The 19,196-nt window shown below is 34.4% G+C and overlaps 1 protein-coding gene across 4 annotated transcripts; it reads left to right on the top strand.

Moving 5' to 3' along the window:
- LOC105164768 (protein ANTI-SILENCING 1) lies at positions 3,008 to 18,868 on the top strand. Of its 4 annotated transcripts, none has more exons than XM_011083523.2 (13): positions 3,008 to 3,114; positions 3,838 to 4,229; positions 8,688 to 8,856; positions 8,987 to 10,050; positions 16,252 to 16,275; positions 16,776 to 16,868; positions 17,171 to 17,249; positions 17,465 to 17,555; positions 17,793 to 17,901; positions 18,005 to 18,121; positions 18,230 to 18,302; positions 18,426 to 18,480; positions 18,636 to 18,868. In XM_011083523.2, the coding sequence occupies exons 2-11, from the start codon at positions 3,876 to 3,878 to the stop codon at positions 18,278 to 18,280; spliced, it is 2,151 nt and encodes a 716-aa protein (XP_011081825.1). In that variant the 5' UTR covers positions 3,008 to 3,114; positions 3,838 to 3,875; the 3' UTR covers positions 18,281 to 18,302; positions 18,426 to 18,480; positions 18,636 to 18,868. The 4 variants fall into 4 exon arrangements, with proteins under 4 accessions (XP_011081825.1, XP_011081826.1, XP_020550563.1 ...); XM_011083524.2 differs by having other exon boundaries at positions 3,008 to 3,141; XM_020694904.1 differs by lacking the exon at positions 3,008 to 3,114 and adding an exon at positions 3,163 to 3,303.

Below are 19,196 nucleotides of genomic sequence, written 5' to 3'. Positions count from 1 at the left end.
ATCAAGTTGATCAAATAGGTGTGTTAATTGATGGGTAATACGCTAATTGGATTTGGCCCCAATAAATACTTGTAGCTATTACTTATATACTCTACTCGAACCTATGCACTCATTAGGTTTACGCATGTTATGCCAAAATATTGAATTGATCTGATTTTTACCCATTAGGTCTCTCACAAATTAAAACGAATGAAATAATTAAACATATGTTTTTATAATAACATTACCACAACATTTACTAAAGTAATTTATTAATATTAACAAACTTACAATCGATAAAATAAATTAAAAACTCTTTGAATATTTGACATATGAAAAATCAACATTGTTAAAATATAAATAATAATATTGATTTATTCAAATAATAGAACCGTTATTAATCACCTATGACTTGCTCAAAGTCTTGCTACTTTTTCCATACCTGTAAAAAGCAAATCGGCCTAGAAGCGCGAAACATTGAAATTAACAAAATAAAAGCATATTACCCTTAATCTATCCCGAACATTCGGTGTATAAATAAATCTAATTACATAGGCCAGGAATAAAGCAAGAAAATCAAAGGTACAAGAATCACACCTAAACTCTTAGCCTCGTCGTTTTCTTCAATCGGTTTCATGTGTTGTTATTCTTTCAACCCAATCGTTCTCCTCCATATTTCTACCTTAACACCCTCAAAAGATATCAACTCCAATTACCAAGGTGAAAGCAATAGAAAATGCGAGTGGATTGGCTCGGGAACGCACAAGCGGAAGCGGTAAATAAAAATACGTAAATAAAAAATTGAATTAAATAAAATCATAATTCCAAGGGTGTACCCTTGGAGTTTTAAGCGTTCGATGTAGTTAATTATAACAACAACAACAACTAAATGGGGCTTATGGTAAAATTAAAACTAGAAGTGCAAGAAACGTAAATCAAGAATTACCTTTTTCTTCATTCACTTCAAACTTTATTCGTTGATTCGTCCACGCGAGACTTCAATATAGAAGTCCTCTAAAGACATGTCCACACCATATCGGAATATGGGATACCTTGATTCCCTTTGCTATAAGAGAATAAGGGAGAAAAGAACACACCAAGTGCATAGGAGATACTTTTGTCATATACTGACAGTGGTCGGATCCTCTTATTGGAACGCATCGTCCTCACTACATACTCCGACTGTACCAGATAAGGTTTATGATAATCGTGTTTGTAACACGATCACCTCTCGCACAGACCCAAGATACAGTCACTGCATGCACGTGACTGCCATGATTCCTCAAGTCTGAGGACTACTTTCATACTATCAGAGCCGGGGATTCGAGTCATACTAACCAAGCCTCCAAGACTTTCATACGACGATCCCCGTGAGTCAATTCAGTCGGATTAACACTGAACCAGTAAACCCATTAAGATCGCATAGACGCCCCATAGTCTATCGCTGATGAAACACGGCACTCATCAAATGAATGCGACTCTTAATGCAAGTCTCTATAGGACACTTGATGTCCATTCTCGAGGTCTTCGACTTGGAACATTTCAGACCCAACTCTTGGCAGTTGATTTCATGACCGCCATCCAATGCGCAGTTCAACTGTTGCACGGTTGTTAAAGTGGTCTATGGACTTTATTGTGATGTTTGAAAGAAATGCAAACATATATATAACGAGCACAACAAATGAAATGTCAATAACGAGTACTCATTTTACTCATTGAATAATATTACATATAATCGAGTTATTGTCATAATAGATTACAAGCATGTCATTCTAATTGGTTTTCAAGTCACCTATTCTAACACAAGGATAACCACCTTCTCATGCTAGTAAGACAAGAGGCAAAAAGGGATAACCAAACACACTTGTTAGATTAAAGGTTTCGATTCTCTTCTTATTTCTTCCTTTATTCAAGAGAACCAAGAAGAACAAATATTGTGAGAGCATGGATAGAGAGAAGTGGAGAGGGTGATGGATCTAGAGAGGAATGGAGGGGGAGTGAGCGGCAAAAATAAAGCAGGGAAGGAGGTACAATAGAGGATAGGAGAAAGGGGTCACGGGAGGGAGAGGGAACGGAAAGGGTGGCAATGGGATGAGGGGAGGGAAAGGGGATCAAAGGTACGACAACAATGAAGAAGATAATATAGTATTATTTATATATACTCATATATGAAATATATGTAGAATAGTATTTTATTATGTAAAAATTTTGAGCAGATACAAGGGGGTGTGTGCTACCACCGGCTATGTGCATTATGTTTGGTTTCATTTTTGGATTATTTTGTGAAAATAAAGAGATAAAAATATAAATAAATAAGTATGTGTTGAAAACAAGTTTTGGCCCATAACAAAAAACGAAATCAAATACTATGATGGATATTTGATTGTCAATAAAGCTTGACTCAATTGATGATACGTGAGATATTGTGTTTGTTGAATAATAAATGTTGTTTCAATTGAACAGTAGCTATTGATATTAGCTGTCAAGAAATAGTCATAGTGAATGAGTCTTACTCAAGAATCATGCATAATGTTTGATTTCAATCTTGCTTCATCTCCGATATGGTTCAAAACATGGACAATATTTGCCTTGACTTGTTTTGGAAGTTTTGGTGGTGTTTTAAGATGTTTTGAAACAGTACCTCATTTATTTTTTTTCAAAATAAGTCTACACTAATTATAGGCCCTATAATTAAGAAATTACATACATACTCATATATATATATAAATATATATAAAAGACACATGATTTGACAATGAACAATAGTTTTTATCTCCTACTAAACAACATCAAACACACTATACTTATTTTATATTATATCCAAAAATAAATTTAAACATACAAACTATCTCTAATATATACTTATTTATCTTTATTTTTCTCTCTCTATCTATACAAAACAGGTCAAAATAAGTTAAAAATGAAACCAAACATAGTGATGGTAATTTTGTTTTATTTTTGAAAACAAAAAGGGTAATTTACTTTTCATTTAAGCGTTTTTTTTTCCTCCGCATTTCCTTTAGTTTATTAAAACCTCCGACTCCACGCAGCAAGAAGCAAAAGAAAACTTCTCCGACACAGCGAGTGGACGCATTGCAGATTATAGGGTTTATGGAGTGCTAGCGTTTGCTATCTGTAATGTTTTCAATTATCTCTTTCCTGGTTAGCGATTCGAGGCCATTTGTTTTCTTTTTCTTCTGTGAAATTTTCGCGTCGAGCTTCGTGCTCTTTGTTCTTTTTGCCTTTCCCTGTGCGTGTGTCTGTACTTTTTGGGGAAAAAGTATCTATTGTGGGCATGGCTTGTTCATCTTCATCCTTTGAAATGTATATTTTGTCTTCTTTATACGCCCATTTAGTTTATGAATTGTTCTTGAATTTTATGTTCTTAGGTGTTAAAGAATCTATTGTCAAGAGGTTTTTCTCGTTCCTTGACACTTATGCACACTTGTACCAATTTTTGATGCTTTCGTTTATAGTAAGTTAATTTCGCTGGAAAATTATAGTCAGAAACTACAAAAGAACGGCATCTTTTTCCAATGTATGCATGTGAGTTGGTTTTGATGGTGACCATTTTATTTATTTTCCTAAATCATAGGCTATTGTGAAATATAGTTTGCACGTTCAACCTTTTGCGAGGATTTCTTACAATATCTATCATTTGTTTAAAATAATTAGAATTGCACAACATATATGAGAAAGCACTCCAAAGTCCTACTTCAAGTCAATAGTATTAGTAAAATTGTGGTTACGTGCAAGTATGTGATGCAACAATCAAGCTCCATGTAGATTGTAGACAGACTTTTAATGGTAGGTTTTCATGCATTAACCATATTTATAACTTTCTTTCGTAATATTCAGGTTCTTGTGTATTGAAAAACTTATAATCAGTGAAAGGCATGTCTCCTTCACTTGAAGCAGAGATGCTGGAGGAACCTGAATTTAAGTGGGGAAAGAAAAGAGGCATTGGAGGGAGAAAGAGTGATGTCCAGTTTTATGAGTCATTTACTTATGATGGGCTGGATTACTCTTTATATGACTGCGTATATATGCACAAGCAAGGTGAACGAGAGCCGTATGTTGGAAAACTTGTCAAGATTTGGGAAAATGCAGATAAGTCTAAAAAGATAAAGGTTCAGTGGTTTTTCCGGCCCTCGGAAATTACTTATTATTTGAGGGATGCAGAGATATTGGAGAACGAACTATTTTTTGCATCGGGTGATGGCATTGGTCTTGCGAATATCAATCCTTTGGTAATTAAGAACTCTTTTGGATATTACATCCTCAACTGAATCTATGTTTATGTTCTTTTTAAACAAATTTGACGCTTAAAATGCATTGGACATTGTTTTAGTTGGAGTTGTTTAGTTGCAACCTTCTAGTAGTAGCTTATGCCTTTTAAATTACTATATGTCAAACCCAAAATCTAAATTCCAAAATTATGTTACTTGTATGAATGGTGAAAATGAGAAACTATCAGTTGTGACAAAGAATAGAAATTATAGGTAAGTTTTGCCCTCATTCTACATATAACACGTATATTTTCTCCTTAATAGTGTTTCACTTTCATGTATGTACCTAAGAACGAAATCTTTGCGTCTTGATTGGTTAAACTCCCCCAATATGTTACTGAAGTTCATGATCCTTTTTCATTATTTGTTTGCTTGAATGCATGGTTGTGAGTCTTGTGACATATAATAGATATCTCATGGACCATTTGTAACTTTCAATTGTACTTTATTGGGCTTCTGGCGAATTCTCATTAGATGAGTTACTTTGACGAGAGAATTTGTAGCTGCATTTCATCTTGCTAGTTGCTAGATCATGTATTCTATAAAGTATTAGTCTCCATTGGTTTGAGGGGATGGAGAATCCTCACAACCATGGTTTTGATATGGATAAAGATCTCAAAATTTCAATGAGAACATCTGGTTGAGCTTCCTAAAGGAAGTTCAACGTTTAGTTCTTTTTTTTTTTTAAGGATTTACATTGAAATATTCAATATTTCGTAAAATTTCTAGTTTTTGTTTTTTCCTTTGAAATCTATCCATTCTCCATATTATTGAATTGTTTTGAAATTTAAATAAACACTAGTGAAATAATACCTTTAACATACATAATTGCAGTTGATTGAAGTTGAGTGTAATTTTGAAAAAATGGTATTTATATCTTAAGAAATAGATTAGGATATCTTGGAATGCAGGAATAACTAATTTGGCCAATTCATTAGAACTTATACAAATACTATAATTATCTTGAAGAAATGGTATTATTTAATCTTTTCATATGTCATGTGATGGACTAGGATTATCAATATTCAATGTCATGTGCCAACATCTCTCTAGTAATTTGTATTTATAATATTAAAGACAAGAGAGGCTCGTAATAGTGATTTTGATTCAAATTGCTTCTAAATTTTGTGAACTAACTTGGATTTTCTGAAATTGGAAATGAAATTTTAGATACTCTTGAAACTTCCTTGAAATTCTCATGAATTTATAACTCCAAAGCATATAGTATTTATCATAAATTTTTAAATAATATTTAGAGAATTTTGACTCTGAGATGATGGATGAGATGAAAGTTTGAGGAGTTGGGTAACCACAAGGTCAATCAACTGATTTTGTTGAAGATGGCGAGAAGTACTAGTAATTCAATAATTTGTTGGTTTTGTTTTTAGGGCCCAAGGTTATGGATGAAAAAACTAAGAAACAGCAAGGAATGGAAATAGGGTTGAAAGAAGAGAAGATAATTGTTGTTTCGGAGCTGGATCTTTTGGTAATAGTGGTGACTTCCTTGTAAAATTTATTTGTAGCAAGCATCGATCATCCGTGAGATCATTTGTTTTTTCTTACAATTTTACAGAAGAGATAATTGTGATGTTCAAGTATAAAGAAGGTCTGCATTTTGAGGGTATTGCTATGTTGGAAAAAGAACATACTCTATGAGTATTTGTTTATATGGAGTCAGGACGCAAGGGTGAGCATGAGTAGGACAAATTTTGATAGGGAATGCTTGTAGCATATGGAAAGATATCAGATATTGCAATCTTGCAAATTATGGGTTCTTAATCTAGAAATGCTTTATATTGATGTATTGTTCACTCTATAGACATTCCTTACTTGTCATATGGAAAATACATGAGAATAGTTTCTTTTATAGGTCTCCGTTTATAGATGCTCGACATATTGATGATAGTTTACCTTTCTCAACTTATGAATACCTCATTTAATAGGCCTTGGTGTTTGTAAACATATTTAGATACGTTATTATATACAAATACATTGAACATGCCTATAGTCAGTGTCAATAGTAATTTTTATTTCTTTTTCTTGTTGTTTACGGCATCATGACCATACCACCCAAGGTATCATTTGGACATAGGGTACTACACTGATGAAATCTTGATATGTAAGCAAATTTGGTGGGATTAGAACATCTAGATATAATTCATGTGCTCAACGAGTTATGGATGGTTGAAGTTAGTGGACTATCAAAGGAGCAAGTTACCTGAGAATTTCAATGCTTTCAATTCTTTGGATTTATCTTCAAGACTAAGATGCTGAAAGTTTAGAGGTTCACCTACTTAGGTAAGTGCCTTTAACTCCAACGTAGTCAATGGCGCCGAATGGCGCGCACCTGGGCGCCTTTTCGGCTCGCCATGGAGAAGATGGCCTGGGCAGCCTGGGTTTTGGCTGGGCTGCCCAGGCCCGTGAGTTAAAACAAAATATTAGGTTAATTAACCCTAAATATAAAAGGAATTTAGGGTTTATAAAAGGAATTTTAGTAAATTAAGAAGTTTGCATGCATGGGTAACTTTCATTCTTGAGTCTTATTTATTCAGTTCTCTCTTCTTCCTCTTTCAACGCATCTTCTTCTCAATTCTTCTCTTTTTCTTTCTTCCATAGTATCTGCCACTGCTGTTCACCGGTATGAATTTTTTTCTAAATTTATGAAGTGTAAATTTTTGGTCTACTTATGCCGATTGAATCTTTGAAATTGATGTGATTTTATTAATCTTTTGAGTGTTTTAGTTGTTCTGTTAGTGTTTTCTTATTTTAGTGTTGAATTTGTTGTTTTATATGTCTTATTTAACTCCTTATACATTAATCTAGTCAAAATAAATACTAATTATATAAATATATAGATTATTTCTTATATTTGCGCTATCCTTCGGAAAGGCGCGCGCCGCGCCGTGCGCCACTAACTACTATGTTTAACACCTTACTCAAGATCCATGTAAAGTGTTAACCACCTTCTGCTGAAAAAGAGACTTATTGTACTTTTAAAGACTATAGTCCTTAATGTCCTTGATGGCTTTGAAATAAAAATCTAGAAAGGTTATTAAGTAGTCATAGAAGAGGACAATGACAATCATTTTCCTGTGAGAGAGTTTTGTTAACACTAGGAAGAGTTCTGGGTGGGGTAGGTTATGTGCAGTGGAGGCACAAGGGATACAGTGTACATAGTGGAATGGGGTGTCTGATAAGGCTTGATAAGGAAAGGGGGAATATTCACAAATGAAAATTTGATGGACTGAATGATGATGGAAATGTGTTTAGGAGATATGAAATGTCGAACGCTTGAAACGTGGCACCATAGTTTTTCATTGGATCAATAGTGGTGTGTTAAAGACCAGGAATTTGCCATCATGCGCTTTCTCAAGCTTTCTTTTCGTTTCACATATTGAAAGATGAAATCTTGTTTTCTGGTGTTGTATGCAAAACTGGATTTGGTGAAACTATAAAAGATAGTGTTAATAATACATTTTCTGAAATAGGGCAAGTGTATAGGTTTTTATCTTTTGAGATACATACCTATGTGAAATGCTATTGCATTTATCTTTTGCGTATGTACTTGTAGCAGTACTTAATTTCCTATTGTCAATCGAATATTTTGCAAAATTGCCTGGAAAAATGGAGCAAAAGACATGATATCTCATACTTCCAGAGTGATTCTATTACGGAATGCATTAAGCTTTATTATTTTTTGTTTATTATATTTATATGTTTTTCTCATATTTTTATGATTTATATCAGTCTGAAGTAGGTGTCAAGCTTAAAAAAAAAAAAAAAAAAGTAGGTGTCAAGCTCTTTATGATATATGCAAAGTCCTATATCGGCCTTTATTATATATATAAGAGCTAATTGTTTGTCTTCATAGTAAAGAAGAGGAAAGAGTACTTTAGAAGGATCAATTCTTTGTTTGTGTTATGGGAATGATTTTGAGGGCAGGAGATTAACATAACTTTCACTAGATGGAGCTAGTTCCATCCCATTAGGACATCTAGAGTTTGTTCCTAATTTTTTTGGGTTGTCTTGATGAATGGCAGTATAGTTTGATGTTTGCGTTCTTTTTGCTCTCTCTTCTTGCTTGGATAGAAAATGTTATCCTTATGCTGTGAGCTCTGTTTATGTATCAAGCGTCTAATGGAGAAAATGACTTGTATAATTTGAGTATGAGTTTTATTCATTACCTTTTCTGGAAAGGGCAAGTTCCCAGGAAGTTGAACATGTATTTGATGTACAGGCATGTATAGGCAGCTACAATCTTCTAGTGCATATGGAAGGCAGGCCTTGGTGCCCATTAGCTTAAGAAATTTTTTGCTTTTCAAAAAGATACTTCTGTTCCTTTATTCAGTGGCATTTTCACATAATTACTCTTGAGTGAATTGAAGTGGGAACTTGCCATGTGTCCATTAATTAAATCAGGAAGCTATTGCTGGAAAATGCAATGTTGTCTGCATTTCAACTGACAGTAGAAATCCGCAACCTTCAGCGGAAGAACTTCGAATGGCTGATTATGTCTTTTACCGCATCTTTGATGTTAAAAGCTGTACGATTTCAGATCAGATGGACGATACAGTTGGTGGGCTGAAAGGTATGCACACTTGTTTTATGTAATTGAAACTAACATAACTAACACATGATAAGCCATATTTCTCGTAATTGCTATAACGACTGCGATTGTTTCAATTGCTCATCTCTTTGATGTTGTCATTGTTGTTCAGTCAAGTTTGTATTTAACAGAGCAGAGAGTGTTGGGACTCTTGATGTTCCCACTCTTGTTTCAAACAGCAAAGATGAGGCAAGAAATGTGATTGCATGGGAAGAAACACCAAAGCTTCTAGGTAATAACTCAACTCAGCAATTGAACAATCTGAAATGGCATGAAAATGGCAATCCCGTGCTCGAAAAAGAAGGTACAGATCTGAAGCAAGTGCAGGTGAACCTGGAAAGTTTACTTGGAGATTATTCTGCTGGTGTTGATGTGAATGCAAATAAAGATAGAGAAACTACAGGCACTATATTGGGTGCTGAAAATGTTGGGTGCGGGGTCAGTACTGAGAAAGATAAGGTTAAGGACAAGAAGACACTCATAAATCAGGTTCAAGTTGAAAAGAGAATGAGTTCTGCCAGATCACCTTGTGATTTAGATGATACACCATTAAAGAGAGTGAAATTTGATGGTCCATCATCATCTTCAAAGGGTAGAGAAAGGCCATCAACAGGCAATGTTGTTTCACATAATGAAACAGCTAGGCTATCAACAACCAATGTTCCTCATGAAGCTCCAAAATCAGGATCCAATAAGGATCATGAGGGATCAGGACAATCTGCAAAGTTAGTTAAAAGTGCTAGTGCTTCATTCAAAAGGCCGTTGGATACAAGCACTCGTTTGTCTAAGGAAAAATCAAATACTAGACATGATGCTTGCCATGAGAACAAGGATGCGATATTAGATAATGATTCATGTTCTATGGAAGGAGGGCTTTCAAAGAAAGGAAAATATGATGATTCCCTCAAGATATCAAAAGATAATAACAATAATTCTAGTGTGAAGTTCAAGGAGAAAACCTCATTGGGTGAAACAAAAAATTCACCAAAGCTTGCGATTTCTCATGATAAGAAGGAAAAATCAAGGCTTGGCGAGGGGTCTTCGAACGAGAATCATAATGACAAGGTGGGCAAGCTTTCTAATGACAACTTGCCTAATCTATTAATTACAACAACTGATGGTGGTGGTAAGAATGTTGAAGGCCGAATTTTTGAAGTCACTCGAAGACCAATTGCCGTAAGTTTAAACCTCAAGCATTTTTATGTTCCTTTGAGGCATTATTTGGATTTATATCGTTTGTCGAGCCATGGAGATATAATTTTCATGAGAAATATATGATCTTTTTTATGCATGAAGCTCTATTATAAACAAAAAGCCCAAGTACTATGCTCTGAGATGGCAAGATTTTTTCGCCGTGAAATTTCTCTTGGATAAGTTAGGAATTCTATTGGGCGTGAAATTTCTCTTGGATAAGAGGAATAATTTATCTTTGATGGTGACTTGCCTAATTAGATATTTATAATATCAAAAGGCGATGATGGGAAGATGAAGTTGAAGAATTTTAAGCCATCTCAAGGACTAATTTGTAAATTATGCCTCAAGCATTATCCTCACTTGTTTGAAACTTTCTCTAATTTGATATTTTGACATGCCTTAAACGTATGATTATCATGAAAGTGATGATCATTCTTATATACCATGTTCTACTTTAATGAACACCGTCTTATCATGAAACTATGATCTTACCATCTTGGATTGGTAAGAGTTTAGGGGCTAAACTAGAACCCTTGGTCAATATTTGCATAAATTCCTATTGAGAAGAAATCTCCTCTTGGATAAGCCTATTAACTAATTTACTAATTGAAGACTAGAGAATCTTTGGTATTATGCTTCCTTATTTAGTTATTGAAGGGACATGAAGTATTTGAAACTTAACCACTATGTTTGTTTTCATTTTCAAGTTATTTTCGGGATAAGTCCCATACCCAATGTTTGTCATCATACACAACACACATAATTTGGGTGTTTTTAACTGTTTTGGCATAAATACATACATATATAGACACACACATATACATAAATATATATAAAAAAGACATGATTTGACTGTGATTTGACAATAAACAGTAATTTTTGTTTCCGAAAGATCAACATTAAACATACAATAGTTATTTTAAATTATCTCCAAAACAAATCCAAACATATATATTATCTTTAACACATACTTATTTATCTTTGTTTTTGTCTCTCTATCTCCATAAAACACAACAAAAAACTCCGAAAATGAATCCAAACATTATGAATATATAAAAGTACACTATTGATTGTTGTCCAAATTTATGAAGAAAAAAATGCACAATAATATTGAAGTGGGTAATATAGGGATTCGTATATACATGGGCAACATGATAATAGTTATTTTGTAACAAAGACATGGTTTATTTTGACGGTACGATATCCTCACTAGTCTAGCATTCATGTTTGAATTATGCAAAAACTATCATTTGTATTGCGATACAATTTATTTATAATTGTGATGCAACTAAGTGTGAACTAATTGATAATGATCTATATTTTTATAAATTTAATAGGATTTTTCCTTTATATTTATATGTTGTTAAATTAGTAGTAATATAATAATTTTTCTCTAAATAGGTTTGAAAATATTATAAATATTTGTTAAGTTTCGTATGCATCAAATATTATATGAAATACATATAATGCTTGTTCAAATGTTTAAGCTCTAGGTACTAGTATTACTGTTAAGTTCATAACTTGTATGCGAAATAAAAGTATTTTTCAGTTGTCCATAAGTACATGTACTATATTGGGAAAGAAAGTTTTACTTATGGAGATTACTGCATGAGAATGCTGATAGAGGCGGCATCTAATCATTAGTTAAGTAAGAATCAAATTTTAACATTTGGTTGGCACTCGAAGGGTGGTGATAGGTTTAGGTGTATATGAAATATATGTTGTAATGTGGGTTTAGATTATAAGGGATATGACTTTTGGTGTTTGAGGAGACATGAAAAGGTTGCTTGACATTTTGGATTAGATTCTTTGAAAAGAAAAGTATATGACCCTTAGATTTGATATGATGTTTGTGGGACTTGTAGGGTTGTTATATTCATATATAAGATGAAGATATGTAGCTAAAATTAGCCTTTGTTGGAATGTTCAACTTGAACAATAGAAATCAAACTTTTCTCTAGGGCTTGGATCAACAACAGAAGAGTCCATTATATGAAACATCATGCTTTGCAATTGGAATGTTGGATGGCACCACGATCAATGTGCACCAATGACATGCACAAGATTAATATCGTGTTATGGCAAAATCGAAGCAAGCCCAGAAACCTGTGATACCATGTCAAAATTTTATATATGTGAAGAGAGACACAAAAGATACGGATTTAAATGGTTCTACTATTTGGCTTACGTCCACAAGATAAATGTCCAAAGAGTTCAATTATGTTATTCTCTTTTGATTTGTGGTTACAATGTTCACCTATTTATACAAGTGAATTGCACATTTCGATAATAGAAAATGCAAGAAATCACTCCCAAATCTATCATTTAAGTCTCACAAGAAGTACTTAGATGTTATTGTAAATTTTTGTTTCGGTTTGTGATTTTACAATTATTTGAAGAATCAATTCTTAATTATCAACAATGGCAAAATAATGTCTTTCAACTTTAGAAGCATTAACCCCCCCCACCCCCACCCCCCCAACAAAAATGATTATTAAAACTTAAAAATGCCCATAGTTGATCGACTTGACAAGTCGTGATAAACTTTTTCCTTTGGAGATCGATTCTTTATCAGCACTCTAGAAACAAAATCATAACATCATTCCATTTGTTCATGCTCGAACATGTTAGCCTACTTTAGCTCCCCCATTCCATCCCAAATTGATGAGGCTATTTACTTTTCCTGCCTATTATTTTTTAACATCTCGGAAAGCTTACTAGTCCTAGTAAAATGAGAGTCCCTTGAATTTTGTGCAACAACATTGCAACATCTTCAATTTTTTCAATATTAATCCATAGACCTAGTTCCTATTAGATTGCTTGTTCACTAATGATGATTCATTTGTGAAGTTGTTTCCTTGTGGAGGGAAAAGAGAGATGGGACAACCTTGGTGGGCTGGAAGGAACGGGTTGAATGATAGTAGTAGCAAACTAGAGCAACATTTGTTACAAGAAGTAATAACTTAATTGTGTTTCTGTGATAATTAGTAAGAGATATAGAGGAAGGGACCGTAGGGTGAGGCAGTACTCATGGTGGTAGTGCTTAGTAACACTGGGGAGTAGAGGTTGTTTGGATGATCTATGTGTGACTTTTGAGAGACATCTAGATGGCCTGCATTTCTTCAGTAATGTGAGGAAGGGCATTAATGATGGTTTTAGTACGTCGAGGTTGATTTTGTAAATTAACATAAGTTGTTATTTTTTAATATAGTTTTACTAGTTGACTATAAATTTTAAGGTGTAAGTGTATGCTTTGGTAGTTTGAGGGGATAAATTTTACCTTGGTTATGGGGTAGAACTTATTCTATTATTAAAATGTCACCAAACTCTTATTAGTGTTAAACATCCTACATGATGTTTTGTCCATCGAATTATCTTTATGAAATCTCCCTTATACAATAAGGAGCTCCTTCTCAATTAGAGCCATCAAGTAATTTTCTATTAAATTGGTATCGCATGAACAAATATTCTACATAAAGTCTTTCTTGAGGTTGGCATTAATATTATAGATTTTCAATGTGGCGATGTGGTAATCTTGTCTTGGTACCTCTAGGATGCATCACAAAAAATCTAGCAATCATTCTTTGTAAATCCTCTATTTTGACGAGTTGTTTGTATATAAAAGCTACATGTTTGTAATCTTATATTGGTTGTTTTGAGTCTAGTTTGATGACTTCGCATATAGAAAGCTTAACATTTGTAATAAGGTACACTTTAATCTACATAGGTTAATCATTCAAGTCGTGCCCAATATTTGATGCCCTTTGTATATAAAAGCTAAACATTTGTAATACGGTGCACTTTAATTTTCATAGGTTAATCATTCAAGTCGTGCCCAATATTTGATGCCCATAGCGAAACTAGTTGTTTGGCCATCACAAATTTTAACTAAACTTCATAGCAACCTCATATTGTAAACTTATTCGATGATGACCACAAAATTAGCTAACAGGTTATGCGCGAGGCTGTGATTCAATTTGTAGAATCAAGCACTTCTAGTTATGTTAAAAGTTGTTGTTATATGCAACTTAAATCTTTATATCATACTAGCAAGTCGAGCTCAATGCACTCGATTATGGTTGTGGCACAAAGGCATTTGCCATTGCTTCTCCTTTGAGTCTAATTCGTGCTCTTGGAGGATTAGCAATTATCCCATCCTGGTAATTGCTTCTCTTTTGAGTCTAATTCGTGCTCTTGCCTTGGTATCTATTATAGAATTCAAAATCGTACTCTATTCTAGAAGCTATGACTATTAGTAGCAATATTATTGAAATACTTAAGTTACCACGCCCTAAGTTCATGGTTTGATTGGGTTGCAAACGTGGGCCCATATCATCCCTATTTCCCAGGGGTAGATGCCAAATGGCTAGTTCCGAAAGACGTAATGTCTAGTATGCTCTAAAAGACGCTACAAGTGATCCACAAAAAACCGTACAATTCCACGTGTGTTACACCTTTTTATTTGCCTCTACATTTTCAAATTCCTAAAGAGTACTCTATACGTAATTAGCATGGACTATTGAGTACAAAAACTGCACAAGACCATGTACAGCATATGTGTGCGTCCTGTGAATAATGTCGTTTTTTTGGTGTCGCGCAAGTGACACATAATATACAATAACATGGTGGCAAACAATTGCCTTCGAGCTTCTTGTGCATAATTTATTGTATTGCACTTTGGCTTAATTTTTATTGTTGCTTTAACTAATAATTAGTTTCTAATGAAGATTTTTGCCCTTGAAATGCTTAGAGGGATTAGGATTTTAGATCCAGGGACTCTAGGGTCATGAGTCCTTTGCAATCAGTTTAACTCCCCATGGTCAACAACTTAACTCTTTTAGGCCTATTTGCAATTCAAATTGCACAAATGCATGCATAACTCACATTTCTAACTCTTCTGTACATAGGATGCTGACGCCTACCTTTAAAACGTTTATGGACATGCATGTTGGGTTTTTACTATGAAGAAAACATGTGTAGTATCATGTGATGTGTGTACTAGAGGTAGCTTGGTGCATGCTAGCCACTCAAATACGAACCTCATGGACAAGGATCGATAAGACATGAAAGCTAAGTGGGATTAAACAAGCTTTTATCAGTAACACTATATATTGAAGTATAAGCAAATGAATGTGGCTAGGATGAAGCATGCCTCTGTGCCGCAACTATAGCTTATAACAATTGTGCAACACAAAAGTTTTTATTGTATAACCGTCTAAACTCCATGTGATGACTGTGGCCTACCATGAAAACAAATGTTGCAACACATGCAACCAAGTGAATTGATGATAGTGCCTGGTGTAAATGTGAATCTGGCTAAACAAGTGATATTGGGGACCATAGAAGGAGCTTTGGATTGTGTTCCTGCATGAACTTCAACAGATAGACCATCAACTATGTTTCTGGACAGTATGGTTGAATTTAACAGCGCCGCTAAAGTGTATTTCATGGTCAAGATGTGCCTTGTTTGGCTCCTATTGAATTGGTAGTGAAGCGGTGTAGAATTTGTAGGGCAAGTTCTAAGGATCTATTTTGGATGATATGTCAAACTTTTGGATGCATTCTCAAAATCAAATTTGTCCTGAATGGGTGTTAGGAATCAAGTTAGAGGAATTGGAGGCTTTTTTGATGTATATGCTGGGATTCTGAAGTGAATAATGAAAGTCTTGTCTAGTATTTGATGTAGATTCCAAAAATTGTCCCCTAGTGAAAGAGGACTGATCAGCCACCTTGATATGATAGCTACAACATTACCTTGAGTAGAATATATCTTCTTTGTGCTAGGTTAGGAGAGTTGATTGGCTATGTTGAGTTGACAAGTAGTAATCGTATATGATCGGCATAGATCTTTTCTTGGTGATTTCATCTTCCTACAAATGACAGGTAATTGAGTTGTATTGAGTTGAAGGATAGTTGAATTTTTACCTCTTGTGTGTATGCGCTCAATCATGTGTCTGGATAAATTAGATAAAATTATTTTTTCCTGGTATGTGCTTGCTCAGACATTCAGCTGTTGTATGTAACTAAAACTGGATAATGATATTCATCCTAATGGAGATTTGTCCAACAAGATATGTTGTCTTGCTGTTTGCATAATCAGTACTTATTGTGTATTATTTTGCAAGTTCTATAATGCTGTGATAAAATTCTCTCGTAATGCAGTTTTCTTTTATTTGATTGCAGGAAAAAGGTAATTGGATGAAACTGGTGAGTTCATACTTTGTTCATCATGTGCTTGAACTTCTTGTGCGCTTCAGTTTGAGGATAAGTTTGGCGATATTGGTTTCAGTTTGACGACATATTCTTGTACTTTTTACATAGAGCAACTATTTGACACGATTCTCTTTCTGTTTTATTTTTAATTTGAAAATCCATTCTTGGATGTTAGTTATAAGAAATTGTCGTTAAGTTACTTAATTGATATTGTAAATAGTCGCCTATTAGGAGCTGTTATCTTGAAGCGAGTGTCTTTGATTTGCTCTGAAATATTTCTATAACTAGAGTTCAACATGAAATTTTTGTATTTTTTTTTGCAATAACGTAGTCATTGTTTCAAATTTAAAATCTTTATTTTCTCTCTTCTATAGATCCCTTGAATTATCTATTAATTCACAGTTGTGCATTCTGAGGATACTAACGTAGATTTGTCTGTCTTTGTTCATATGTATATTGTTAACTTCATCCAATTCTTTATTATATTTCTTCAGCCTTGGGAGGAAAAAATGAAGACTGCTCATGATCAAGGAAGATTGGTTTTGCTCCAGAATCTAGATCCAGAGTACACTTCAGGAGAAGTACAGGTAATATTATCTCGCTTTATATATATATATATAAAGAATCGTCCTTTTCAAGCTCTGTGCTTGCATGTGTATTTTGCTGGGTTGTAGTTCTATTAATGATGAGATTGATTTGTTAAATGATAGTCTATGTTTGTATAATTTGATGGATTGCGTAGTTTTACCCATTGGTGCATTTGGCAACCAATTAAATGTTAGTATTTGTTATTCATCATCTCAAACCTCCTAACTTTTACCCACCCTCTCTTTGGAGGTGAAATGATTATATTTATGGTCCCACCAATGATAACTGATGCTGCTTTCAGGATATTATTTCGTCCGCGTTTGATGAAAACTGCACAGCTAGAATGGTGCAACATACTGCTACTTCTAGTCCGCACTCTGGTATGCAGATAAATACACCTTTTGTCATTCTATGAGATCAGTTTGTTTAGTAGATGCATTCCTTCTAGTATTTCTCTGTTGTATTCTTATTATAAATATGGTGATCCTCGTCCTTTGGCGGGCTCTGGTCCCTATCTTCTTCTCGTATAATTTTAGTTTTCTTGTTTTCCCATGTTTCACTCGTTTTCTCCTTCTTTTTTTAAATTGGATTTCAGGTCAAGCTTTTGTTATATTTAAATCAAGGGAAGCTGTGGATAGAGTTGTGAAAAAACTGGATGATGAGTGCTTAATGTTACCAAATCAGAGGTATGTGTCAATAAAGTCTGCTTTCAATGTTTAGAAGCATGAATTGTGTATAATCTCCTCTGGAAAAGCATGCTGACTTCTATTAGTGCTTGGTAATATGTTATTTTTTCAAAGAGAATTATTTTCACAAGTGACTCACTGTTTGCCTTTTCTCTGTTTCTGGTCGAAGCCATTGTCAACTTATTTATCTTTCTTGCTTTCTAGAAGGCATACATCTGAAGCCTATTCTGTTTGCAGGCCTCTGGTAGTTTGCACTGGAGTTTTTCCACACTTTTCTGAAAAGCGGACGACCTTTGTTGGTCATTTGGCTATTGACAAAGCTAGACGTCAAGTACAAAGGGAAATGGTACTCTCTTCCCCCCAACGACCACTGCCACTGCCATGGAATATTTTGGCATGCTTTCTGATGCATCAAGTATCGTTTGTTTTATTCTTTCTGCATTCTCCAGAAAGAAGCTGTGTCTACTTCTCATTACTCCCAGAATAACACAATTGAATATGAGATGGCTATGGCTTGGTGCTTACTGCAATCAAAATCTGATAAATGGTGGGAGAAGCTTTATGAGGTGAAATCAGCTTGAGATGGTCTTCTCGATCTAATAATTAATTTTCTGTGATACTGTTGTTTGAAATCGTATGCTCTGTTTAAGATCCACTTGTATTGTGTTTATTAGCAACAAGGAAAGGAGTTAAAGAAACTTGTGGGTGCTCTCAAGTCGAAGTGAACTTCAAGTGCGTGTTTTTGGGGTGAGCAATTCCACTAATTAAGATCTTGTTTTTCTGGTACTCACAATATAGTTGTTTGATTTAACTTGAGATTGATATTCCACTTTTTATTGGTGTTTTCTCTCTCCCTCTGGTATACAACAGGAATGACAATGTTAACAAAGGAACTTAGCTTTCTTTTCCATGTACATACACAATGGTAAGCACCATAGTCTCTCTTTCTTGTCAATTCTATTAACTGTTTTCTGGATGGAAAGCACTAGCAGAATTGAGTAATGAGTGTTTCGAGCGGGCTCATAGGTCAACTATGTGTATATCATGGGGAAGAGTGATACAGTTTTTTGGTATATGCAGGGAATTTGGCTATTTTGGGCTGGTTAAGAGACCTGGCTGCCGATCTCCCAGTCTGACGAGTAGAAGCAATATATTGTCTGTGAATATGTAGTTTATTGAAAGATAATGTCATTTCCCTTTGTTGTAGAGAATTGCCCAGAGATGTTGATTCTAATCTTTATAGATCTATTTGATCATTTACACAGTTTTTCATGCTTATGTGGGATAATTAGTGATGATCCTCGGTTCCAGTAGAATCTTGTTCTCCGCAAGGATTTGACAAAAGCCTGTTTTGCTTTAATTTGCGCAAGGGCATTACAAGTTTACAACTACCACGCATTTCCGAGATTATACTTTGTGTTCTCTGGTAAAGACTTAACACGCTTAGGATGGCATGGGAGCAAACAACACCTGTTAGCAGCGTTGGGGATTCCGGTAATTGAGTTTTGTGCCCAAAAAGTTTTTGAGTTCCATGAACTCAATGCTCAACTGTCTTATAACATGAACCTGGAGACGTGAGCTTTGATGTCCACTTTAAAAAGGCCACACTAAATCATTTATTCCAAAAATGCTAATAGCTTG

This window comes from Sesamum indicum, linkage group LG6, assembly GCF_000512975.1.
Source record: "Sesamum indicum cultivar Zhongzhi No. 13 linkage group LG6, S_indicum_v1.0, whole genome shotgun sequence".
NCBI classification, from domain to species: domain Eukaryota; kingdom Viridiplantae; phylum Streptophyta; class Magnoliopsida; order Lamiales; family Pedaliaceae; genus Sesamum; species Sesamum indicum.
This window is presented reverse-complemented; position numbering and strand designations above follow the sequence as displayed.

Excerpts from the sequence above, each read along its gene's own strand:
- LOC105164768 (XM_011083523.2), top strand. The coding sequence starts at position 3,876 with ATGTCTCCTTCACTTGAAGCAGAGATGCTGGAGGAACCTGAATTTAAG. Across the intron at positions 16,869-17,170 it reads ACACTTCAGGAGAAGTACAG|GATATTATTTCGTCCGCGTT; the intron begins GTAATATTATCT and ends TGCTGCTTTCAG. Across the intron at positions 17,556-17,792 it reads TTAATGTTACCAAATCAGAG|GCCTCTGGTAGTTTGCACTG; the intron begins GTATGTGTCAAT and ends TTCTGTTTGCAG.